At 44.4% G+C, this 27,150-nt stretch overlaps 1 protein-coding gene across 1 annotated transcript; it reads left to right on the top strand.

Annotated features, from left to right (window-relative positions):
• The first annotated feature begins 16,477 nt into the window (after positions 1–16,477).
• Positions 16,478–22,952, top strand: ptn (pleiotrophin). The gene is made up of 4 exons (XM_067254229.1): positions 16,478–16,574; positions 16,939–17,112; positions 18,241–18,402; positions 22,570–22,952. Exons 1-4 carry the CDS (start codon positions 16,478–16,480, stop codon positions 22,623–22,625), a joined length of 489 nt encoding a protein of 162 aa, XP_067110330.1. The 3' UTR covers positions 22,626–22,952.
• The last annotated feature ends 4,198 nt before the right edge of the window (positions 22,953–27,150 follow it).

Raw genomic sequence — 27,150 nt, 5'->3', positions numbered from 1 at the left:
ACTCCGTCTGTGCTTCAGTGCAAAGCAATGCCCCAGTCAGCAGCAGTTTGTGATTGGCATGCCTACTGTTGCTTGATCTGTTCATCTACTTTGTTCAGTCAACATGCAAACTAGTTTAGCAGATGTAGCAGAACATTACAGATCTTTACATTTTTGGGGAGGTGATCAATCAATGATGCGTTCAGGCAGATGTGAGAACTTTAAAGAAGTTACGTTGAAAACATCCCGAAACAATGACTGTGTGACTTATCCGTGATATTCACATCGAAGGAATGTCTCGAAGGGTCTGTATACTTTAAACACCACCACTCACACAAAACTCTATCTTCAGCATCGATGTAGCCCGTCGTCTGCGAGCGTTTCACCGATTTCTCAACCGTTTTTTTTCCAGCGGTCGTGCATGTGTGTGTTCACGCGTGTCAGTGCTACGTTAGGGCCAGCTTTCCCAGGATGTTGTAATTTGGGTCAAGCCTGACTTGAATGACAAACCGAGGGGGCCGTCATTGTACCGGCTCTATGAGGTCGGAGTGGACGTTACACTGCCGTTGCCATAGCTCTCCCAACCCCTGGAGCAGAAACCCAACTCACACACCGGCCGTTTCTCGCCTCGCCGTGGCATTCCTACTGTGTACAAAAGCCCCCAGCGCCCCATTCCAGCTCTCAATGAGAAGGCCAGCTCATTTCTTTAGAATCAACACATGGTGTGCTACTAATGAAAGCTCCGGGAGATTAAAAGACGACGTGGCGAGGATGAGCTCGCGGGGAGGAAACCAGCTTTGGTCAGAGGGAAGTCAAGCTCATTGTGGATGTGCCTGGATGCGGGCCAAAGACGGAAAGGGGGAGAGCTCACATAACCAGTCCCATGTGGGCCAGCTAGGCCTTCCACTTTCTTCTTGCCTTTTGGGAACACACAAGAGACATTGTACACACACGGTCCTGTCCTCTCATCTGAACAGCTGCCTCTCACATTTAATCACGGGTTTTTACCGGAATGTACAGAACAGGGTGGGATGGAGAATGGAGCACAAAGCCAATGTATATCTCCCTTGAGTCTATAGAAAGGCTTTCACGTGACTGCTCCCCATGGAAGACACCCAGCAACAACACCCAGGCTGTCAGAAGCCCTAAGAAAGCGCTGCTTCACGGGGGGGTAAGAACCACTCTCAAAGGATCCAATTCAGGTCTATAGGGTGAGTGTGTGGTGTGTGAGTGTGTGTGTGTGTGTGAGAGAGAGAGTGTGTATGTGTTGTAACGGGGCTTTGGGGGATAAGAACATGCACAAAGATCCCAACATTGAGTGGCTGCATGTTGAGGTGCACACTGACCTCCCACATAAGATGAAACAGAGGGGGCTTGATGGGGTCTGGGAGGCCTCCAGAGGGGCTGTTGATGGGGGGCATCGGGGGATGGGGTCTCCTGGCAGAGACTGTTCATCTATAGCTATCACTCGAGTATTTAGTGCCAAAGTGGAAAGGCTGGTCCTCCCTCTCCAGCAATGGAGGACGGGTGGTCAGGCCAAGAGCTTTGACCCTGCTGAAGAGGTTTGTCTTGAAGCTGAAATGGAGAGCACTGGATGATTGTGTCCATTTGACAGTACCACTGGGTCTGAGGGCTTGCTGGTACCAGCTTGGAAATGTATGGTTTATAATTGAGCTATCTTATTATGGCTAAACAGAGGAAATCCAAGAACCAACAAAACAAATCCTCTAAGCCAGTGGTGGGAGAATGTCTCTCTTGTGCTGTTAGTCTATTGTCAAGAGGGACTCTCTTTGGAAAATAGCTCTATTGATGGTGCTGGTAATGCCTTTTCTTGATGAATAGGAAGAATGCTTAGTGTGTGTGTGTGTGTGTGTGTGTATGTGAGAGAGAGTGTTTTTGGTAGCACGGGGGGGGGGGTGCATGTGTGATGTCCATGTGTGTGTGCGAGTGAGTGTGTGTGTGTGCATCCGTTATGTTCATGTATGTCCATCTTTACACACCACTCACATGCTTCACATCCTTTGATCCCAATTCACTCACACTCTGACACCCTTTTGGAGGCAAAAAGAATGGTCCTCTTTAGTGGCAGTGGTCAGTCTGTGGGAATCTAATTATCTGGCTGATGTCAGATGTAACCTAACGCCTGTGCGTTTGGCCTTATTATTGGCTTGACGTTCTGTTTGATCCTCAGGATGCTAATGATACCCTGAGGGCCTGGACCACAATCAATGTGTTCATTAGCCTCCCACTCTTCCAGGCCTGCGATTGGCTAGCCCTGGGGACGAGGGCAAAGGTGAGGCTGTTGGGAGGGGTATGTCGTGTGTCGGTACACTGGTAAAGTGAATCCAAACGGTATTATGTTGTCATTACTATATGATGGCGTTGCAGTACTACATTGAGGATAATTCCAATTCGACCTTTGAACAAGAACTTGAAATGACAAAAACAAAAACCCTTTTATAAACATTGAGTGTGTGTGTATGTTGGAGTGTGTGAGGCAGGGTATGTGTGTGTGTGTGTGTGTTGTTGGAGAGTGTGTAGGTATAGCTGGGAGTTTGTGTGTGCGTGAAGTAGTGTACGTGTGTTCTCTAGAACTGGTCTCCAGGGGGTTCAGCCTCTGTGTGTTTGTGTGTGCTGGTTGCAGTTAGGACACTGTGGGGGACCTGGGACTGTTTGTGTCTCTTTAATGAACTGAGTGATGATCTTGTCTCACACGCACCAACTCACCAGAGAGAGAGAGAGAGAGAGAGAGGGGGTGGGGGAACAGTGAGAAAGTGAGTGTGTGTGTGTGAGAGAGTGAAAAAAGACAGTAAGATAGACACATAAATAAATAGATGGAAAGAGCATAAAAGAAATACAAAGAGAAAGAGAAAGAGAGACATCGGAGAGCATCTATGTACAGTAGTTCTGATGTACATTATGGGATGATCGTACACATTCTAATGATCCAGAGAGAGCGCAGACAATGTGACGCACGCGACAACGGGCTGATATCTATAGAACCAATCGATAAAAAAGACCTGTATTATTAACAAGCAGACACTTCAAGTCGTCAGTGGCTGTACATGAGTTTGATTGTTCCGTAAAGCTTCCTCTATTATGACCGGCAGTATCAGAGCATAATCTACTGAAACTGCATAGCTGAGTTGTTGTTAAGGGATTTGTGATTGCCTGCCTGCTCCTGTCTATTTTGCTACGACAGCCCAGCCGCATGTGGGCCATGTGTGTTTTGATGTAGCCATTGACGTCGAACGGAAAGTTTAATTGATCGTGAGCACCCATGGCCAGCACTGCAGCACTTAGTGTCTATCTTCCAATCTCCCCCTAATAGCGTCGCTGGTGCTAATGGCAACAAGAGATCCAATTGAACGGGATAATTGTGTAATGGCAAGTTGTCGCTCCTATGGAATGTCGAGGTGTTCCACGTGAACACGACTCTGCTCATGACTGTAATATGAGCGTGGTCGGGGAGAAGTCATGGCTACGCTTCGAAGCAAGTTTTCCACAACTAAACCCTCCCCACAGTCAGATTTACAGATTCCCTCACCATGCTTGAGATATACCTCTAATCCTACTATAGTCAAATCTTGCCTCCTTTTAATCTGGTTCAAAGCAGACTTTCAAAGGCTGGTAACACTGTGGGATGTCCTCATTTCCCTTCAGGGGGGGGACGTGATTCAGAAACGTCCCACGTCAGTGAGGGACGGACGGAGATCAGACGGACACCCTCCCGGTCTTCAGCTTGGTGTCCACCCACAGTGTGATTAATGTCCAGGATCATTACGTTCTGAGAGGCTGTATTCACTCATGCCCCAGGGAGTCATTCAAAAATCATTTCTGCCATGTTGTTAAACCACCCACTGCACTCCCTCAGTTCACTGGGTGGTTTGTGTCTCAGATATCTGTTTGGGTTGTTTCCGTGGCAGCATTTGGAATCTTCTGAATGTAAACAGAGTTGTGTCCACAGAGTGGTGGATCATACATTGTGTACAGGAGATGGAGAGAGGTAACAAGAGAAGGTGCGAAGAGGAATACACATTGGAAAAGGAGAGTGTGTGTGTATGTGTCGGTGCATGTGTGTGTGTGTGTTTGTGAAAGAGGGAGGGAGAGAGCCATTACTCATCCATTAGTATTCTGTCCACAGTTCCATATGGAGACGATAGGTCTAAACAAACGCCAGAGAAGGGGTTGTCTCATTATACGTTTTCTTTCTTGTTCCTACATAGATCAAATTCCTCTGACCATAAACAAAAGCCACAACACACAGCCACGCCCTTGGTTTGTACTGGAGTTGAGGGACGAAGCTGTATTACCCAGTAACATTTCACATGCTTCTCATGGCTCCCATCAGATGAGGGAACCACCAGGAAGGCCAAGGGGAGCCAGGGAGCCAGGGAGCTGGGGTGGGGATCTGTGGGTTTGAGGGGGATGTAGGGCTTCAAACTTTAACAGCCCATTATGTCCACTGATAGTCTGCTCCTGTTCCTCTGTCTTCTGGACAAGCGGGGGCTTTGTGCTCTGCAAGGGCCAGAACCCCCTGGAGCCTGGAGGAGAGGACCTGGTGGGCCCCTGGCTGCCTCCCTGAGGGGCTAACTGGGCCAATGATTCGTGAGCTGCACAGCAATGCCAACCTGAAAGAAACGGCGTCAGATTGCCGAGGCGACAGCTAACAAAGGCTTCGACACTCGTTTTGTCGATAGCATCGTCAACAACACCCGGAAACCCTTTCTACACGAGCTGTGCGGTTGTGTGAGGGGCTCCGGGTGAAACAGGAATGTGTGGTTTGTGTTTGTGGGTCGAGGAGTGTATTCTTAAAAGCGACGAGTGACCATGCCAAGACACATTTGTCCAAGTGACCCATTTTGCAGTGAAAGAAGTGGAGGTAGTGAGCACGTGCACAACCTCGACATCAAATACTGAGAAATTCCAACGCGTTTTTCCTCTGTCCAGTCCTAATGCTTCCTGGTATGTGGAAAGGAGAGAGTCAATGCCCTCAAGGGGCTGCTTCTGCATCCTGTGTTTGGAAGCAGGTGGCACTAAACTCCCCTCTTAAACCTCCGAGAAAGAAGAACCAGAGAGTCAGCAACACAGTGTCAGAAATGTTTAGGCATGTTGTAGATGAGAAGGAGACTGAGACTGAGTGAAAGGTTTTTCATGTAGACGCTAGCTCACGGGAATGCTCTCCCCCTATCCTCCATCACCCCCACTCTCTCCTCTGAGAGAGTTTGATCAACACAGCAAAATGGGCCAAGCTATTTACTTGCAAATTGCAGGAAAGTAGAGAATATGTGGGTTTTGGTTAAAACCCCCCCCACAAAAAACAACAAAGCTTGTCAGATTCAGACATGTATAGAGATTTAAATGTAGATAATAGCAGGTTTGGATAGAAGGGATGTAACTGTAGATGCTTGTTAGAGGAAAGGCAGTGTGTTTCTGAAAGGATACTGAGAATAACAAATAGGGCTGACTTTGACCAGCTAGATGTTCCTGTGCCTTGACATTGCCTTCAGAAAGGAAACAGTGTGTTTTCTCTCTCGTAAACCATCTTTAGAGAGCAATTTGACGCAGGTGAAAGGATTTCGGATAAGTGATTGTGTGTGTGTATGTCTGTGTGTACAGTTGTGTTGAGAGTGTCAGAATCAATGGGATTTATTCGCCATGAAAGTTTGCACAGACAAGGAATTTGCTTTGGCAGGAAGGTGCATACAATAAACATATACCTAAAATTTAAATATGTGGACTATCTATTCTAAGGGTACATAAACTAGCAGTACTAAGTGGGATTAGAATAGAATTAAATATACAATAAAATAAAATATAAGTTGCCGTAAATTACAATATAAAAATACAAAAATACAAATATTACAAAAAATACAAATGTACAAGATACCATTTTGTAATGCAGTGCAAAAAGCAGTGTGTTTTAAGCAAGAAGTCATTAGAGTCAGTGTGGTCCCTTGGCCTTGTTGAAGAGGCCAACAGCGGAAGGGAAGAACCTGTTTTTGTGGCGTGAGGTATTGGTCCTGATGGACCGCAGCCTTCTGCCGGAGGGGAGTGACTGAAACAGGGAGTGTCCAGGGTGGGAGGAGTCGGCCACAATCTTCCTCGCTCGCCTCAGGGTCCTCGACGTGTGCAGGTCCTCGAGGGTAGGCAGATTGCAGCCAATCACCTTCTCAGCAGTGCGGATGATACGCTGCAGTCTGCTCTTGTCCTTGGTAGTGGCAGCAGCGTACCAGACGGTGATGGAGGAGGTGAGGATGGACTCAATGATGGCTGAGTAGAAGTGCACCATCATTGTCTTTGGCAGGTTGAACTTCTTCAGCTGCCGAAGGAAGTACATCCTCTGTTGTGCTTTCTTGATGAGGGAGCTGATGTTCAGTTCCCACTTGAGGTCCTGGGAGAGGATAGTGCCCAGGAAGCGGAAGGACTCCACAGTGTTGACTGGGGAGTCACACAGGGTGATGGGGGTGAGTGGGGCTGTGTTCCTCCTGAAGTCCACAACCATCTCCACTGTCTTAAGAGCATTGAGCTCTAAGTTGTTCTGGCTGCACCAGGTCACCAGGTTGGCCGCTTCCCACCTATAATCAGACTCGTCTCCACCAGAGATGAGCCCAATAAGGGTGGTGTCGTCCGCAAACTTCAGGAGTTTGACGGACGGATGACTGGAGGTGCAACTGTTGGTGTACAGGGAGAAGAGCAGAGGAGAAAAGACGCAGCCCTGAGGTGATCCGGTGCTGATGGACAGGGAGTCAGAGACTTGTGTTCCCAGCTTAACGCACTGCTTCCTGTCAGAAAGGAAGTCTGTGATCCACCTGCAGGTGGAATCAGGCACGTTCAGCTGGGAGAGCTTGTCCTGAAGCAGGGCGGGGATGATGGTGTTGAAGGCAGAGCTGAAGTCCACAAACAGGATCCTGGCATAGGATGCTGGGGAGTCCAGGTGCTGTAGTGCTGTCAGCGTTCAATTGAGAAGCAATGTGTGTTTAATGAATAAAGTGTGGACTTTTTTCCTGTAAAACATCTGTACCAAGATTGACCGCAATCTCCCTTCTTCAGACTCAGAAAGTCAGGAAACAGAACCAAGATGGAGGCTACAGTATACCATCCACATCTTGTCGCAGTTAGAACACAGCACTAGTGGAAAAATAAAACCTGGTGGAATAAATGAGCCAGCGTTGATGGGTATTGGATTCCCATCAGGTTTTGCAGCGGACGTCAGAAGGACCCGAGGCGCTGGGTCTCTCATGGCTGTGCAGCACATGTCCTCCTCATCAGTGACTGCTCTCTTAAAAACCCACATCACTGTCGGGCTCTTCCTGGCTAGGCAGGCACACACACACACGCACACACACACACACACACACACACACACACACACACACACACACACACACACACACACACACACGTGGTACAGACAAACACACACACGCAGGCATGAGTGCATGCACAAACCTCCACAAACACGCATGTGTGGAAGCACATTCATACATATGCACACACACACACATGTACTCTGTCCACACACACATGTGTGTGCACACACAAATGCACACACACACACAGAAACACACACACACACACTCACAAGCCTCGGCACAGGGGAGGGGGAAGAACTGTTCAAAGTTCATTAATCAGATGAAGTTTTTCAAAAACTCAGTTTTTCGAAAACTGAGTGGAAATAGGTGTCGGATTAAATTAAAAGTCCACTTGTACTAGTGGGAGATCTTTAAATCCTGATATTAGCTTGACATTCAGAGCTTCAGAGTTGTTATAGAAACCCAGGCGTTGTGTCAACTATGTCTCCTGCCCTTTCCTACTCAATATTAGCCTTGGATCATGTTGTTTCACCTTCTTTTAATGAGGACTTCTGTATGCTCTGACGGGGGCCGGTAAAGGGAGAGGTCAGAGGGCAGGGCTACTCAGCACAATACATGAATGGAGAAGAGGAGAGAAGCAACGTTCATTCAAACATGTTACATGACCCTCACACCCAATGGCTGTAAAGACAATACCAGAAAAGTAAAGGATTTGGATAAAGAGTCCTGTCTTGTCCCAAATCAGAGTTATCCAATCCGCTCGTGGTTGCACCATACAATAACTACCCATCCCTTAACATCCAAAAGACCTGAAAGCATGACTGTCTCAGTTAGAACTAAAGACACACAGAACTGCACAGCAGTGCATCTAGCCCACAGCAACAGATAGTGGTAGACACTGGTAGTCCTAAAATGGAATTGTGAAACACGCTTCAAAAAGTTGAATGACACTCTCATTGTGGAGTGGAGTAAACACTGTGCTGAAATATATGTCTGCTTCAGGTTTGTTGGGAGAAGGAGTGCAAGTGCACCATCACTGTCTCTGAGAGGACCTCAAGAAGAAGAAGCAATCCTCTCCTAGAGTCTGGAGTAGCATGGACAGAGAAGAAGCATTTGTTTAAAGATTGTTTCTTTCTTTTCTCTTTCTTCCACCCTTTCTCTGTCTTTCTTTCTGTCCTTTCTCTCTCTTTCTCTTTCTCTCTTTCTCACGGTCTTGTTCTCAATAAAGCTTATTTCTCTTGAAATCTGAGGTGATTTTAGATCCGTCTGTGTTTTTCCTACGGTTATCACAGTTAAAATAGTTTTGTGTCAAACTTGTATGGCTTTCAAAACCTTCAATAGCAGTACTCAGGGCATCCCAGGAGAGGGCAGTGTGGAGTTGAAGAGGTGATCCAGACTTTTTACATTGAATTACATGTAAGATAAAATATATTGTATAGAGAGAGAGAGAGAGAGAGAGAGAGAGAGAGAGAGAGAGAGAGAGAGAAAGAGAGAGTGAGAGTGAGTGACAACACATGTCTGTGTGTTGTGCGTGGGTGTGTGTATCAGGGGAGGGAAATAAGGGGTTACTTTCAGAGGGTCCTCTGCTGACAGCTACGCAGCTCAAATCTCAGCCAAAGGATTAAAGAAAGCAATTGGATGCTTGTATCACCAAGCCAGCTTATCCCTGCATCCGCCTCATGAATGCAATCGGTTGGAGAATCCAGAGGCCCTTTCCTACACGAGAGCACTGGAGCGCTGAGAGAGCCATGTCCAATCTGCATCGCACTGCATCCTGTTGTCTTTCAGCAATATTTGGGGAGGAAACAATCATGTATGTTTTTTAATGGAGGTAGTGCTTCGTGGGTGCCCTAACAGTTGGCGCAGGGGGAGATTAGCTTTTAATTATAGGAAGAGAGGCAGAAGCAATTAGTTTGTACACCCACTTACCATTGTACCCACTGATAGACAACAGAGATGATGTCTTCACGGGCAGGGATGGCTGGATCTCAAATCCCACCAGTACTGTCTTCATGGCCCCTGTCTCCATTTACAGACGACTATTTTCGTAGGTGTCTGTTATTATTGAGTCATCCACCACCCACCCTCGCCTGCCCAAGACAAACCTACTATATCTCTGTGGATATGCAACCTGGAAAGGTGCAAGACAGAACTATTAATCAAACAACTTGTTTAGAAGCAGAATCAAGGTGTGCATATGTGTGTGTGGGGGCTGAGGTCTAATTATTTTCCTCCCCACACCTGGGTACCATGTGGGTACAGCTGGCACAAATTAAGAAGTTATGGGCGAGGCCCTCCAGAGAACCACTGAAAATGACCAGTGACGATTCTCTGGTACCAAAGCAGGCAGGTCCCTGATTAAAACCCGTAATTGATGTAATTGTCTGTGCAAATGGATTAGGGATTCGGTTAGGGCTGAAAACAATCTGGGGAAAGCTGCTTTTGCTTCGTAAAAAAAAGCCCGCTACCGTGTCTGAGAGAAAGAACAGATCGATAAGCCACCCAGGCCATCATTCAGACGGGTTCGTTCAATGGGCTGAAAAAGTCTAAAAGCATGGGAGGTTCACGACATGGGCCTCACACACCCTGAGCGGCTGCCTCTCCTGAGCTGCGATGAGGTGAAACTCCTCCACCGAGATCATTTACTACTGTTTGCTTTGGTGTGTGCCTGCTCTAATCTGGCGCTAAGCTTTGTTCCCTGTCCAGTTTACTGTATTTATAGCACGGGGGGTGCCAGGGGGGTGCGGGGGTGAGATAGTGCTATTAAGTTGGCCTTGACCGCTGTGATTGGATGACAATCCACAGGTCAGGTGTTCCGTCTCCACAAGGTGGAAAGAGATCAAAAGGATGATACTGTTGTAATAGTCGGGCCGAGACCGTTTTCTGATCGTTTTGGGGTGATTTGGGTGGAGAAAGGCTGCCTGTTCCCTTGAGGGGCACTTTGATTATGGCTAACGGAAAGTTGAACAGGGAAAAGGTATGTCAACAGCTTAAACATTCCGTCGATCATTTACTCAACTGGGGTGTGAAGCCCTAACCTTGACCCGATCACATGTGAGATCTATGATAATGTAATAATCGGATAGGAGCATTATCTTCCCTCTCTCCTTGACACTGACAGTGATTCAATGTGTGTGCTCAAGCAGTGACGTCCTCGCTCGTCCTGAGGGGCTGTGCCACACTGGCAAATGGGAGCCAGGCTGTTTACCTTGACTCACGGCATCAAGGACACCCTGTTCTGATCCACACAAACCAAACTGAATAAACAGAGCCAGAACATCTGAAACATGCAGGCATATGGAAGCACAGGCTATTATGCAGTCATACACATTTAACAAGAGCTGGAACGAGTGATGGAGAGAACACGTGACGAAAAAAAAAGTGTGGCAAAAAAACCAAAAAGGAGATGCCTTAATCAAAAGACGGACAAAGCTGCACCGCATCCAAAGGCTTTCTCCTCCTCTGACACACTTTGATGAACAAGTGTTTCAAGGTGCTTTCAAGAGCTTCTTAGAGAGAGAGAGAGAGAGAGAGAGAGAGAGAGAGAGAGAGAGAGAGAGAGAGAGAGAGAGAAAGAGACCATCTTGTTCAAATTGGAGGCTTTTGAGAGTGGGCAGATAAAGGAGTGAGAGAAGAATAATGGGAGAGAGAGGGAGGGGCAGGGGTGAAAGGAGGCAGAGAGGAAGGAGAGATGAGGGAGGAGGGGGGGCGGGGGATGTGGGGGATGTGGAACAGCGACGTTTGTGGGGTGAGACTGGAGGCAAACTCATTTCCCTTCGCGGTTTGACATGTAAGGAGAAGGGGTCGGTTGCGGGCTGTGGGTGGTGACCGGGGGTAGGGAGGTGGAGGTCAGAGGAGAGGAGGGGGTTAAAGGACAGGCCTCTGGTCTGGGAGTGAAAGAAAAGCCGCCATTTTGAGCAATCCCAACAGAAAGGATATAAAGGAGAGAGACAGAGAGAAGGAGAGCAAGCTAGATAAGGCATCTCCAGCAGCCACAGGCTCCCCACACAGGTAATTCAACCATGACTCACACTCAACTCCCTGTGATAAATTGAGATTATAAAATAAGGGCCAGTAGAATCCCCTTGTGAAAAGACGCTCGATATTGGCCACGTTAAAGGCAGGCTGAAATCCCTGTAGAAAATGAATATTCATGTTCAATGCTGTACTATATATAATTGGTCAGTCAAGCTTCAAGCAAAAAGCCACCATGAAAATTGACATGCTGTCACCCTAATTAAATGAGTCAAAATACAACGTAACTATTTTGTTCTAGCAAGAAAAGGTGTCAAGAAGAAAAGTGTAACATGATTTTACCAGACTGTTGATAAGAATGTATTGAGATACCATCTAAATGCCTTCCTGTTGGTGTGATGCTGTACAGATCTGTACTGGGGAGTACTGGACTGGAAGCTGGGCCTGTCAAAAAATATTTTAGCATCACTCAGAGAGGTAGAGAGAGAAGGAGAGAGGGAGATGGAAATTGAGAGGGAGAGAGTGATATGGAGTGGGAGTGGCAGAAGGAGACAGTTAAAGGGAGAAGGAGATAGAGAGGGGACGGAAAAGGGAGAGAGGAGGGAGAGAGAGGGGGTAGAGAGGAGGAGACGGAGAGGGAGATAAAGAGGGAGAGAAAGAGACAGCGGGAGAGGGAGGGGGGAGGGAGAGTAGGAGACAGAAAAATGAAGCTGTGTTTGTCATCATTGTGATTGTGGTTTTATGATTGCCTTCACTTGGCTATTGACGTAAAGCTCTATTCTGTATTTGCTATTTGCTCATTCCTCCTTTCCCAGAAGCCCCTCTCTAAACACGCACACACACACAAGACCCTCACGAGCAACGCACTCACTCATACACATCCAGACCCCCCCACGCACACACGCACACACAGCAGACACACACAATACACACACGCACTGTTATTGTTGGCAGGGAGAGATCTCTGGGGGTCTTATTTGGGCTGCTAGGAGAGATAGCAGACCCTCTGCACACAGAGCCTCCCCCACCGCATGACCTTTACAAACCTCAGGTCAACAAATACCTGCCGTTTGATCCACCTCACCCCACCTCACCCCACAGCTAAACACAAGAGGAACGGCGACAGGGCTCGTTTAGGATGTGCTCCCTCCTCGGCTGTGAGAAATCTGCGTTTTCACCGGGTTGATGGATCTGTGGCTTTGTGTTGGCTTTTTAGGACTTTTGGTTTGGTTTTCTTGCTCGTGACGTTTTGCTGGTGAAGCTGCGTTACTGCATCGGCTGGGTTTCTGACGTTTTTTTTTATTGCTTATTGTTTCAGACTTCTTTAAATGTAATTTCTTTTCAGGGACGAGTGGGGGTTCACCCCGGTCTCTGTAGATAGATTTTCTATTTCTTTGTATTGTTCTCTCGAAAGCTCATAAAAACTCACAAAACACAGACTGAGAAACGTTATTATACATTTCAGTCCACTGTATAGGTAAGGCATTTCCACTCAAACACAGAGGACTTCTAAACTCAGAGCGTTCAGCCTTATATTTTCTTCAAGAACAAGTCAAATGCATTTATTTTACTCAAAATACTCTAGTTGTTAGTCGATGCAATCCCCACAGACAACAAGACCTTGTAAATCCACTGGGAACAATTTATACAAATATGGATTGTTGTTGTAGAAACTGTAGATAAACCCTCTTTCTCTCTTATGTTCCCCTTGAATAACTCATTTACCTTCGTCCAATATTGGCTGTAACCTAACATGATATAGAAAGAGAAAGAGAGGAGGGGCAGTTTATCCTCCAGCCTGCAGTTTATCACAAATTATCATCTGTTTACATCTCTCCTCTACAAGCCAGTGAGAGAGTCAGATTGAGGAAAACACACAGAATGTATGGGCTAAAACCCTTTAAATAATTCCCACAAAGCCTACAGTTATCTCCCTTCACAACCATGGATAATTCAGTTATCTTTGGTTCTGGGAAATAGGGATTGGCTTTTTTGAAACCTTAAAGATGAAATGATTTTGTTAAATCTTGTTTTATTAATGCATGGCCAGCGTACACTAAAAGCATGTAGTGCATATGGAATCTGCATTCTAAAAGTTTTCTCTACAATACCAAAAAAAGGATCATTATTGCCGATCCCGTTATTACAATCAAAAAGTAATTAAAAAGTATTAAGCACCAATATAATTTTCTTCTCAGCTTGATTTTCATTGGGTCGTCTTCATTCAGCTGAGATGGCTAATAACCCAGAGTGAATTCTCCACTCAAATAAAGTCATTTAACTGCTCCTTCTTTTGTTCCCCCATTTCATTGCCTTCCTCCATTGAAGGAAAATACGCTAAGGGATAGGATAGCGAGAATAGATTTTTCTTTATTGTTCAGCATTTGGACATTTTCGACGGGACAGAGAGCAGGTGCAGACAGTGTTTGTGAGATGGAAGTCTGGACCTGAGAGTGGTTATATAGTTATACAGACAGAGGAAGGTGTTGGGGCGAGCTGGGGCTCCATTGATTCCAAGTCCAGTATTGAATCTCTTCCTTCCCCCTCCCTCTCCTCCAGCAACCCACTGCCGGGCCTGATCAATAACCGAATGGCCCGTTTGAAGGAGCTAATCCTAGCCAGCCGATGAAGCAATGACACAGCAGTGTGTGAGCAGTACACCCACCATAACAGATGGGTGGCAAACCTCCGACGGTCTCGTTCATCTGTCTCTGCTCATGGAACCTTCTGGATGGGTTGGGGTCGCCCCCCACACCTCCCACCAGCTCACACTGAGCTCCGCTACCGAGACCAGTCAGACCCATATGGAAACATATAGAATTATGCGCATGACTCTTACACAGCAATATCAAACAGCCATCACATCCCTCACTGTCGTGTCAGTCACTTGCCTGACTGCCTCCTTCTGAGACACGACAGAACTCCCACCATTAGCAATAATCTACACAGCTAACAGTCCACTGGAGTTGCAGTCCCTGAGCAGCGCTTCCACTAGGTCGTAGGTCAAAGTTCACCAGGGGCAGGAATCTGGAAAGGGATGTTTGGTTTGATGGTTTGTAGGATGTTGTAGATCTCTCTTACAAACTCTCATAAGGTTATCAGCTCTTCCTAAGTTTAGCTGTGAGCTGTGCAGGTGGAAGAAATGAAAGAATGGGTGCTTCTTTGTGGGAAATGTCTTAGCACTGGTGCAATACCCACTGGCTGTCTATTAGAGAGGGGGTGTAGCATTGTGCTGTGTAAAAGCCAAAGCCTCTGATTCAGTCTGTCATCCATAATAGAAAGTGTTTCCATGCTCTTAAAACACAGGAAGGGGAATTTGGGATTTGGTGCAAGTATTTGATGCACAGTACCTACTGAAGAATAGATGAAACCTTTGTGTGGAGGGCGGCCCTGACCTGAGTTTGACCTCAATAGGCCCTTGGCTCCTCCATGTAACCTGCTCCAGTACTGCTCTGCTGGACCTACCTGTCTCCCACCAGCCTATCTCCAAAAAAACTCCTCAGTCCTTCTCTGTGCACCCTGCAGTCAGCTGGTAATACATTATTTAGGGAAAGCTTACCCATCCTTTGAGCTACCAGAAGAATATGTATTATAAAATTGATTTCTTATGACGTGGCAAGATTCACAATTTAACTTCTGAGTAACAAGTACTCTTTCATGGCTTTGGTTCACTCGCAGACTGCTTCTGGGAAATAATACTTAAGTATTCAAAGATGTTTGAAGATGTGCATTCAAAGATGTACATTAGAAGAGATCAATTCTTCATAATCTCTTACTGAGACACCAAACTACTATGAAAAGGCTTTAGACTTGTTTTTGAATGGATAAACTCAACATTCATGCAATCAGGCTCACTGAGGAATCTTCTTCTGAGAGCTCAAATATGATGGACTTGGGCGAAGGTACTGTCACCAAAACTCAACTTATCAGCTAACGAACACGGAGACAAAATAAATTGCAGAGCGAATGTACTATGAACACGGCCTAATACTAAACTAAAGAGAAGTTTAATTGCCCATATAAAACTCATCAACCACTCAGCAGCCACCTTGCATTACAAATGGGTGGAGGGTGCATGAACTTCTGTGAAGTCTCAGAGTGAAGACATTTGACAACCATACTGTATGACCACACACAGTGGGGAAGGGAGGGGGGATTCATTAACATTTATGACCAGAAACAATTTCCCCACCAGGCTATACCTATCTCCGTAATTTGAGCACAGTGGAGCGTTTTGGCTTGAAGATGATTCCTAATTGCTTGAACCTCAGGCTGCCTTGCTCCCCTCTGAGTGTGTGTTTGGTAGGGTTTATCTCGCCAGTCAAGACAAGACACTAGACAGAGGGGTAGACGGAGGAGTCAGGCTAATGCCGTTTCCCAGAGTTCCACAGCACTGTGGTCCCTCTAATTAGATCCCACTGTGTTTCTCTCTTATCGGTGTACTGGGATTGAAACCGAGGAGGTCTCTCACATGGTACATGTGTGAAGGCACGGTGACGGCAGGACATTATGCACTTCCTGTGTTGGATGAATGGATGAATGGATGAATGGATGAATTCCAGCTCACTGGATTCGACACTGGGTCGACAGCACTTAAACTCTCCCTCGTCCAGCCTCCATCTCTTTAGTAGTAATACGGTGACGGTCAGACCTTTTCTGAGTAACACATTCCTCACAACATTTCTTCTTTTCGTAGACGCTTTTATCCTAAGCAACTTGAAAACAGAAGAAAGAACCTTGATTGGATGTATCACTCTAACCCACGATTCAGTGTATGCACTGCCCAGCATTGAAGTGATGGAACTGATGAAGAAAGTGTTTTGTCTGCCTCTTCATAAACGGAGTGACTAAGTTCAGTTGAGTTCTGGATTTTTCAATCTGCAGATTGGGAGAGAAAACCAGAACTCTGACAATAAATGACAACACAACACCAGGCTTAAGTCACAATCATGTCTCTCTCCACTCTGAAAGCCGGAGGACCATCTTTTATAGGGCACAAGAATGTAAACATACTAGATAGTGACAGTCAGGCAGTAATAACTTTACAACAGTCTGACACATAGACACAATCTACTCTTATTAATAGCAAGCTAACATGAGAACATGCGAATGTAAGCACACAGGAAAACCCAATGTCTTCCACAGAACGCCTTAGACATGGTCTGTTTTTGACGCTCGTCTCTCATGACGTTTTCCCTCCTCCCAGGATGCATGTGCAGAAGCAGTGGGCATGCGTTGCCGTGGTTGCGGCCCTCCTGATCCTCACTGTGTCAGCTGCTGAGGGTGGCAAAGCCGAGAAGCAAGGTGAGATTCTGGCGCATTGACAGCAGACACCAGCAAAGCAGACCCCCGGAGCCAGACACCTGTCTCATCTAGAAATGCTGCTACGAGAGGGGAATGTTAATTAGATGTAAATCTTGATATCGGGTCAGATTTCTGCACGCATCCACCGAAAGTAGAGAGGGGCTTGTAGACTTTTAATGACAGATGCATATCTCAGTGTGGATCAGATTGAAATCATTTGACCTTTCACAGTGGAATTGGCTTCATATTATTTCATCTTTATTAATTGCGTCCTAAATAATTGTGGAGGTGACTTCAGTGTGAGGGTGATGTGCGTGTGTACGTGTGTGTGGAACTCAAATTATTCGTGTGTGTGATCCAACAGGAAAGAAGGAGCGTAAGTCCGACTGCGGTGACTGGCAATGGAGTGTGTGTGTTGCCAACGAGGGGGACTGCGGACCTGGCACCAGGGAGGGCACAAGGACCGGCACCGACTGCAAGCAGACCATCAAAACTCAGCGATGCAAGATCCCCTGCAACTGGAAGAAACAGTTTGGAGGTGAGGCGGGCTCGATTGTCCGAACACGGGAGCATAAAGTATTTCTCTCAAACATGAACTGTGATGCCAATGTGTTTCACATGGAGCTGAAAACATCAAGAAACTGGATTCTGTCTGAAATGTCTCTATTGGGAAGGTCTTCTCTTTGTGTCTCCCATGGGGACAGCACTCATGCCTTGTGTATGGGAGAAAAATGTGAGAAGATTAGTGTGCACGCGTGTGTGTGTGACTGTATTTGTGTTTACAGACTTGTGTGTGTGTTTGTGTGTCTGTGTGTGTGCGCTCCCCAGACTGTGTGCGCGCTCCCCAGAGCGCGTATGTCTGAGTGTCATCCGCAAACAGAGCGTGGGCACCGCTCTGTTCCCCCAGGGGGACCTGGGTGGAAGCGTGCTCACAGCCAAATGATAGGTACACAAGCTCCCGCTTTCACCCTGCGCTGTTTAGGAGGTCCCTGGAGGAATCCTCCAACAATGCACCCTGTCACCACCCTCTCCCCCATCCCTCCTGTCCTCTCCCCCTCTCCCTCATCCCACTCCCCCTCTCTGATGAGGACCCAGGGATCTCAGAGCCAGGTGACAGGGGCCTGTGCTTTTATCGGGGAGGGAAGTGAAGGATGGGTAAACGAGTGTCACTACCCGCAGGGGAACGGACGGCTGGGCTGAAGGAAGGCCAGACGGGAGACGAGACATGCACACAGACTCACAGGCGCGCACACACACACACACAGTACATTACACATGAACAGATATGTCATTACCTTCTCCTGCACAGAGTGATGCAGAACACATGGAATCCTGCTGTAACCTTTGTATTACACTTTCCTCATTCCACAAAGTATCTCACTACATCGCATAGCACAGCCACACTTCAGATACCATCCCCTTTAGGACAAAGAGGCTGCTTTATCTGTAAAAGGATAAAAAGTTTCTGATGTATTTGTAAGAAAGAAAAGTATACAAAACTGTTAACATCTCATAAGTCATAACATCTCATAACAAAAAAGTGACAATGTTCTGCTGTTGTGCTCTCTCTCTCTCTCTCTCTCTCTCTCTCTCTCTCTCTCTCTCTCTCTCTCTCTCTCTCTCTCTCTCTCTCTCTCTCTCTCTCTCTCTCTCTCTCTCTCTCAAGGAGAATGCAAGTATGACTTCCAGGCCTGGGGAGAGTGTGACCTGGCGACCGGCAAGAAGAACCGGACAGGCGTGCTGAAACGTGCCCTTATGGATGCCACCTGCCCCACCACAGTCAGCGCCACTAAGCCCTGTGGCAAGATCCCCAAGACCAAGCTACAAGGTACAGTCGGCAAGCTTGCACAGCTCTCGGCCAGTGCCCTCTCCCTCACTCTGTCGCTCTGCTATTCCCATCTTTCTCTTCAGGAGACTATCAAGAGGTTTATTATGCACCAAATATTGAAGCGTGAAAATGTGTACATCCCTGGGGTAGATTATCATCTGTATGAGAACCTCTCAACAGGGACGAGAAAGAGAGAACTTTGGGTACATTGTAATTTTCCATATTTACATTTCCATATATATATATATAAATGCCTCGTCTAGCTTTGAGTGTGTCCTCGTGGCGCAGTAACCTTGGTAATGATGATAGGAGGGAAAGAGAGTGTGTTTGAAGTCCAGGATATGCTCTCCTTCTTCCGCAGCTCCCACTGATTACATCTTGCTGAAGACCCAAATCCTCTAAAGGATTTAATCAGAGATAGTGCCAGACTTGTCACATATTCATATTTAATCCATTTTCTCTCCAGTCCAAAACGAATACCCTCTCTATTAATCCTTGCATTACATGAAGAAGCTAAATAGCTTTTACAAGGTAAACAATGTATACAGGGGCAACCCAATTTCCACCATCATGTTGCATTATTTGGCTGGCTAAATAAGAAAATCAGAACATCGAAGGTAAGATAATTGTTTTTGCTTTGTTCGCAATGCCTCCGTAAAAAGACAAACCTATTCACGTCCAAATGAGTCTATTGATCCAACATTGACCTATGGAAAACAGATACTTGGATATGGTGTGGTGTTGCTTACAGTATGACCTCATTACTACAGTAGATTGAACCAAACAGAGCCATGTTCTTAATTCATTATGTGCTTTGAAAGACAAGCGTGCAATCTTAACAGAGGTATTGTATTGGATGATGCATCAGAGTTACACTGAAATATTCAGATAAGTTCATCAGTTGCTTTCCCAGGTCTCCCAAACGATCTGCACAGTCTCATTCTGTTCAGATCAATATCCTTCCTCGTAAATCCCATCTACATACACCATTTGTAAAAACCCTCAAAAATAGAAAATAAAATAAGAGAATCAGCCAGCTGGGTTTGTTTGAAGATTCATGCTTCTCCATGTCCAAACCTTACATGATTTCAAAGGGAGAACAGTCTGAATATTTCACTCTAGTCTCCATCACTAATGTATGATGACAGGGTGTTGGTAAAGTGCGCTGAACAGCTCCCTAGACTTCCTGTGTCTTCCGTCAGATCAGCCACCAGACAAATCCCTGCAGTTACCAAGCTGTTATCATGCTTGTTAAAACCCTTAACAGACCACGGCTTCTCTTTTTATTGGGTACATTCTCTCCACTCTCGGTGACCATTTAAAGTAAGATATGTCTATAAAGAGGGATCTAGAGTTTATGAAACTAATATTGGTCTGGGTTTGGCACTGTAAAGAAAATGAGAAAAAGACATCTCTGAACGCTCATTGGTCTGCTAATATTGACTTTCAATCGTACACTGAAGTCACAGGGTTGGATACACACTCAAAATCTCCTGTCCATATGATTGGAATTTCTGGGTTCAGTTCCTGTTTTCCCTCGCATTGTGACTAAGTTTGAGTGAGTCAGTCATGAGGGTGAGAGCTGTAAGCCAAATCTTCTTCTATGTGTGAAGAGTGTGCTAGATTGACAGAGCTAACTGTGGCTTGGTAATAGCTGTCTTATGAGCAGACAAATCCCAGCATGCAGTATAAGCCTCAAAAAGCCTATTAGGATGGCACATACAGGGAGAAATTAAAAATAAAATGTCATTTGAATGAATGTACACATTTGCATTCCAGCACTTGAATTGATACAGTACGATGTGTTGTATATTCATGACATGGATACAAAAAATCTGTACAGCATGTCAGTACTGTTGTGTTTAGTGTTTGTGTGTTTATCTATATATACGTGTGTTTGTGTGTGTATGTTTAAAAGAGACACAGAGACAGAGATTGAAATAAAGAGAGAGAGAGAGAGAGAGAGAGAGAGAGAGAGAGAGAGAGAGAGAGAGAGAGAGAGAGAGAGAGAGAGAGAAAGAGAGAAAGACGGAGATAAGAGTTTGTGTTCATACGCCATACACCATAGCCATACACCATAGACAACACACAATCCTGGCTGTCACCACACTGTACCTGTGTGAATCTCCCTTCTAATGAATGCCGCCAAAGTCAGGGGTTGCTGCCCTGGAGGCAGATCAGTGCAGGGTGAGAGGCTCAGCAGGGATGACAGGACTGGGATGAAGAGAGACAGTTGGAAAGAGAGTACCGTTATCAAAAAGATGTGTGATTCTCCATGTCTGCCAGTTCTGAGATAAGCCTTGGAAGCAAGGGGGTAATTCTGGAAAAAAAAGATTCTGATAGTGTTGCGGTGTGTTTGCAAGTGTGTGTGAGTCTGTGTGTGTGTGTACATGTGAGTGTGTCTGTCGGTGGGATAGCAGACACAGAGTCACAGTAAGACGATCAGAGAGCTTGTGAAAAAAAGAAAAAGGAGCAACCTGTCCTGAGAAGGCTATCTCACCTCCGGCACGGGGCCTCAAGCCTCAGGCCTTATTTGCAATTCTAAACAGCTACCTCGGGTGGAGGAGATAGGTTTCCCCTGACTACTGTAGCCGAGAGTGCGAGAAAACATCTGTCAGTGCCAGATTCTGCTGAAGACAATACAGAGAGGCAGCCAGAGACGCGATGAGGCAGTCAAGGGTGTCAGGGCTCGCTGGTCTCGCATGGGTGAAACGTGCCCCGTCGCATGAAACTGAGAAGGACCAAGAACAAAGAGTGGCGGCAATGAATCGTACCTGTAGAAACCTCTGAGTCCCTCCCCTCTCTTTCACTCCAGCCGGCTGGAGACCCCCTCACAGGGATCTGGAGGGATTCGACCAACATGATTCGGGGAAAAACGAAACGCTTCAGTGATAGCTCTTGCTATGTCAGCAATTGTTTGGAGTGGAGGGGTAGTGGGACTTGGACATTGATGCTGCTCTAGGCCTAATACCTTATCCCTGTGACACACGTAGCCTAATACCTAACCCTAATTCGAGTGTTAATTATTGTTGTGGTAAATTGTTTATTATTGTTAATCACTGATTTCTAATAGGCTTGTTGAAGTATTGTACCAGATGTTAGATAATGGTTTATGAGAATATCATAATGATTGTCTGATAGATGCTTTTTAGCCAGTTCCTCTAAGCAACTCATAATGGATACTGTGTTTTATGCCAATTGCTCAGCACCAAGGAATTATTTTCATGTCAAGATGACTTTCTCTCACATTAGATTGACTGAGCTGAAGGGCTTTTATCAACCAACCGATATGGGACGATCTCATTTCAGTGGCAAGTTTAAACTTGCTTTAAATCAGGTACACAGACAACACAAACGTGTTGATTAGCCTGTTGATATCTACAGTCTTTCATCGCCCACAGACCCCATGGTGTCCTGTATAAAACAAGACACCAACAGTGTATGAAAGGAATTACATCTTTATTTTTATTTTTCTGGAATACAAATCACACATTTTGATTTCTAACTCAGGTTCTGAGAATGAAATATAAACTGAATAGATACTGTATGTAGAATCTGAGAGATGTACACACAAACTTTAAAACAGATAGAAAAAGGGAAGCACTGTATAGGCAGGCAGACAGACAGACAGACAGACAGACAGACAGACAGAGACAGACAGACACACAGGCAGGCAGGCAGGAAGCCAAGCAGGCAGAGTGACAGGCAGGGAGACAGACAGGGGGATAAACACGGAAAGTGGTTATGTTCTTCCTATTCACTGAAGCAGAGCGACAGAGAGGGTGGCATGGACAGCGGTTCTTGTCATTCCTGCCAGGTTCCAAATCTGCTCTTGTGGGACAATGATAAAGCATTTTTCATACTGTACTCACATGCCCACCGAGGCTTCACTCTCTGGCCAGCTGCAGCAGTAGGATTGACCCAAAACCAAGAGTGTGTGAGAGGAACACCGGCTTAAATTGAACATGGTGCTACTCATCAGTGACTGCAATATCACAAAACGTTACCTTGTCCTGGGTGACAGCAAAGTAGATTATACCCCGAAATTCCCTTGGAAAAATAATTAATTCACTTTTCACAGATGAAGGCCTAGGACTTTGTGGGTGCTGACGGAGTAACAATTATTTGAATAAATTCTAACTGCATGTACATCTGTTCTTACTGCAGATTCCAAGAAGCCCAAGAGAGAGGGAAAGAAGAGAGAGCGTACACCAATGGACTAGCACTGAGGTGCATCACACCAGGAAGTGGGCGAGGAGGAGTTTACTGTCCATATGGTTCCACATCACATGGTTCCTCTTGTATGTCCTGCAGGTTAAGACTAGAAGCATGGATTGTAGTGTAATGGAGTTATGGATTGTAGTGACAAAAACAAACAAAAAAATATTTTTTTCCTAGTGTTTGATAAACTTTGTAAACTGTAGTTACCTAATGCTTGGGTGTATGCATTACTCAAATGGACAAAGAGTTTCTTAATAAAAGGCTTACCTAATAAAATTTTTAGGGTCATTTTGTGATTTTTTAACACGTAAGTCTCTTGTTTGTGTTAGTTGAGGTGAAAAACACAATTCTATTCACTTTGAAAAAGTGATGTCATGTATTGATTTATTGCTTCAGCACGTTGAAAAACTCATTTTAATCAAATGATCTTGTTGATATCTTCAATTAGATAGCTCCCACTTCAGTCAGTCAACAAGAATATTAAACAAATGATTAATAAATCAAATGTTATGTTGTAATAAATATTGTTTATTCTACATTATACATGACCGGTTTGTCAACAGACGATTGTTGTAGACACTTTTTAAGGTCAAAACTATTACAACTGATATATCTCAGATAAATACAGAGTAAGATGTATACTATTGTCTTGTAACTGCTTAAAGTGACTCTGTATATGTGCCAAGTCTTGTTATTGCTGCTTGGTTTGTCTCATGTAATAGTGTCCCCTGACATCTATAAAGATTTCCAAACATTTTAGTGTGTGTAGTTGATGTTAACTCCTCCCTCAACTGTACCCCTCATTTGGTATTACATTTTAAACCAATAAAAATGTAGATGTGTAAACCTGATTGGTTTTCATGTTGTATGCTATATGCTCAAACTATCAAAACATATTTTTACTGTGTTAAATAGTCATACAAAAAATCAAACACATTTCTGAACATTTTATTTGAATTCGGTTTCAAAATGTTTTGGCACAATATATCCACTGAATGTAAATTTACAGAGTCATAGGTGGCCAGTGACATTACAGTAACACTCAGATTCATTGTCCTTCACAAATAGTCAATCAATAATGTTTAAAAATGGAAATCAATACCATTATTACTGTACATTAGAGGGAGTGGCTAGCATCATATAGGAAGAGGGAGAAGGTAGGGAAGCGAAGGGAACATTCAGATAAGCTATTAAACATGTATGTACATTTCAACTGTACTGCATTCAAAATACATATGTATACCATAGATATATACAATGCAAACAATTTGCCTTTACCAGACAATTTACTTATTGTATGAGGAGCCACAAGCCACAGTGAATGAGTACACAATAAGCATCTACATACTTATGCAACTGAAAATGAACACCCTGTACAGTGTGTACAGCTATTAAGGGAGGGTTTGCTTGTTTTGTTTTTTCTGCGACAGGTCCATTTAAAGAGGCTTTCACATTAAAATTCAAAACAAGTTCAAATGTATTCCCTCCTGACAGGCTTTGTTTGTTCCATAAAACACTTCCTCCAATATATGACTTGTGAAGTTTCCAACATGGATGTGTGCTGTAGCAGCTGGTCGTCAAGGTACTCCTCACGGTACATTTCCCCCGTCCTTCATCTCTAATTTAAAAGTTGACCCTAAATGGATGCAAAATATTTCTGATGAGAACAGTTTGAATTTTTCATAGTCTTTCAATCATGGATGTAGTTTGGTCATATATCCACAACAAAATATCCTCTAGTTTCTTATCCACTTACAGTCCCCATACATGGGATAGAATCCGATCATTCTACTGTATAACTGAAAGATCTAAAAAGGTTTTGTGTAACTGAATGTTTTACAAGGCAGTTGTCCACTCCTTCGGAAACCATGCCTCAAGAAACGTTATGATACATTTTTTTTTCACGTACATCAAAGTAATTTTTTTCTTCCAACTTTGGATTTTAAACTTTCTTTCTTTCTTTCGTCAGTATACTTTCATCTTCTCTTTTTCAGTTCTAGATACTTATGTGCTGGTTAGATCTGTAACTCCTCTTACAAATATTTGCACATTTTCAACATTTCTGAATTTATAATATTACATTTGTACATCCATTCAATACATATATATTTATAAAATGTGAACCAAAATAAATATCTGTAATATGTGTGTTGGCTAAATGAATGCCTATTTTATATGTTGACTTTTCACTGAATGTTTTGTCTCTGAGTCTTTGGAAGCCATTTGCTTTTGAGACACTCATGGAAAGACCAATGAAAACATCTATATTTCTACAACTTGTGCCTTGTGAAATGAGTTCTCAATCAGAGATGCTTTCTGATAGCTTCATGCAAAGATTTTTGGTAACACTTTACATTGTGTGTTCATTACAAAACCATGTAGCTAAGTAGTAATAAATGCAGTTGTTACATGTAGTTACACCTAATGTAAATTGTTACCAAATGTTATCATAATGTAAAAAAAAAGAAAAGTCTAATAAAGAATCACGTATAACTGCCATACTCATTCATCTGTACATAGAGTACAGTATTTTGGACACAAACACACAAATTCTCTTTCCCACACACACATGTACTCATGCACATGTTCAAGCATGTTATCCATTTACCTGCCTTCAGGGTTGTAGCCTTAAAATTTGTGATCAGGAATACAAAAAAGAGGTATATTAGTAAAGAGTTTTATTTCTAATGAGTGGAATTTTTAAATCTTTGTTTTTGTAAAGAGCTGTTGTTTGAGTCAGGTAATTGACACTGATGTGGGATTGTTCAGACACATAACATCCCAGTGGTTGCCAGGGCGATACGTGAGGTGAGAGAAGAGACTGCATCTCAGCACGGCGAACAATGTAACATGTTGCATCCATAAAAGATCTCTGAATTTTCACCACTGAAGTTTATACTGATAACATTTTAAATACATTGTGCTTTTCATAACTGCTATCACACAACCACCAGCAGTTTTCAATACTTCAATAAAAATATGACTATTATTAACATTTGAGAGCAATGTTTTATTCTGATGTGGTTGTATATAAGGCACTTCAAACTGCTCGGTACAATCTGGCGATATGATGTATTTTTCAGGGGAAACCATGAAGCTACTATGGAATCAACGGCATGCATGTTTGTCCAAATACTGAGGTTGACTAAGGCCCAAGGGACTGTTACTCCTTCACCTTAAAAACAAGATAAATCAGAATGGATTGTAATACTACATGGAAAAACTAGTCCTAGCCTATTACTCAAAACGAAAACAAAAACAGCCTAAAACTTCACTATTATGTTTTAATTATGTATGCTTTTTACTATAAATATTTAATAGATCTCCCTAGATAGGAGTTTAGCCCTTTGATATAAGCCGTGTGAAAATGAGCCCAGTTAGCTCTGTCGGCACATAATGTTCTGTTGACGCCATGGAGACAATGTTTACATGATGCTGGAGAATGGTAAACTGTGGAATGACAAATCCACCCCATGAAAAACACACAAAACACCACACAAACACATGTCTACTGTTCACTGGGTCCTCTCTACAATACATGTTATTTAGGAATGGGATGATGTGTGGGAACAAGGAGTCATATAAACATATCAGAAACTGAACCGTAACTAATTTTGTTTAATAGGACTCTAGGACGGTTAAATAATTCCTGTAGAAAACCCTTGGCTAACCCTTGCTCAAAGAGTCGGCCTTCATTTTTTCCAAATATGGTTGACGTGTTGACAAGACTGTGAGCCTGCCTGCTGTGCATACAGTTGACGGGTCTTCGCTATGTAATTGTGACTACAAAATCTAGCTTATCTAGGTCGTACTGAGTGGACACCTCAGGGTCTGCCTGTTCCTTCCTTGCGTATGCCACTTTAACACATGGCAGCATTATCCTCTCTTCAACTCAACTCAGCCCAAAACACTCACCAAAGAAAAAGCAGAAAACAATTTTTCTTGTAAGACCAAACACCAGCCATTGAGAGGTTAGAGTTGGAACACTTTGATAAAAAAGTTGCCAAAATAGTGAGTGGCGAGTCGCGACCATTTGGAAAACCATCTCAATAAAGACGTTTTACTGCTGTCACTCCCCATCACCCAGCCAGGTATCTGTTACCAAAGCTGGCCTTAGACCACCAGTAGTGTTGGAGAGCACTTACCTCCCTGCTGGTATCACTCAAATGACAGCTTAGTCTAAGATTAATCAGACGTGGTAGCAAGCAAGGAGGTGCTTAGCCTCTACTGAGAGGCGTGACAGATGACACCGAGTCATGGGTCCACTTATCATAGTGACGGATGGCTGGATGCTCAACTTGGATGGATGCCTCAGCTCGCATAGCCTGCTGGGATTTGGCTGTCTAACCGACGGACTGGATACCACGGTGATGCCAAGTGTCCAGTGGCTAACACTTTTATTTCAATCATGATGGTTGAGGTTTCAATCTACATGTCCTATTTTTTTAAAAGTCATATTTAAGGTAAGGAAAACGTTTGCGTCTGAATTCCATCTACAAATACCCTTTGAGAGAAAGAGTGCCGTTT

The sequence above is a fragment of the Osmerus mordax genome, chromosome 17 (assembly GCF_038355195.1).
Source record: "Osmerus mordax isolate fOsmMor3 chromosome 17, fOsmMor3.pri, whole genome shotgun sequence".
Classification (NCBI taxonomy): domain Eukaryota; kingdom Metazoa; phylum Chordata; class Actinopteri; order Osmeriformes; family Osmeridae; genus Osmerus; species Osmerus mordax.
This window is presented reverse-complemented; position numbering and strand designations above follow the sequence as displayed.

What these genes read in the sequence shown, in the direction of transcription:
- ptn (XM_067254229.1), top strand. Translation starts at nt 16,478, where the DNA reads ATGCATGTGCAGAAGCAGTGGGCATGCGTTGCCGTGGTTGCGGCCCTC. An exon ending in CTGGAAGAAACAGTTTGGAG is followed by an intron (nt 17,113 to 18,240) that starts GTGAGGCGGGCT and finishes CTCTCTCTCAAG; the next exon opens with GAGAATGCAAGTATGACTTC. An exon ending in CCCCAAGACCAAGCTACAAG is followed by an intron (nt 18,403 to 22,569) that starts GTACAGTCGGCA and finishes TTCTTACTGCAG; the next exon opens with ATTCCAAGAAGCCCAAGAGA.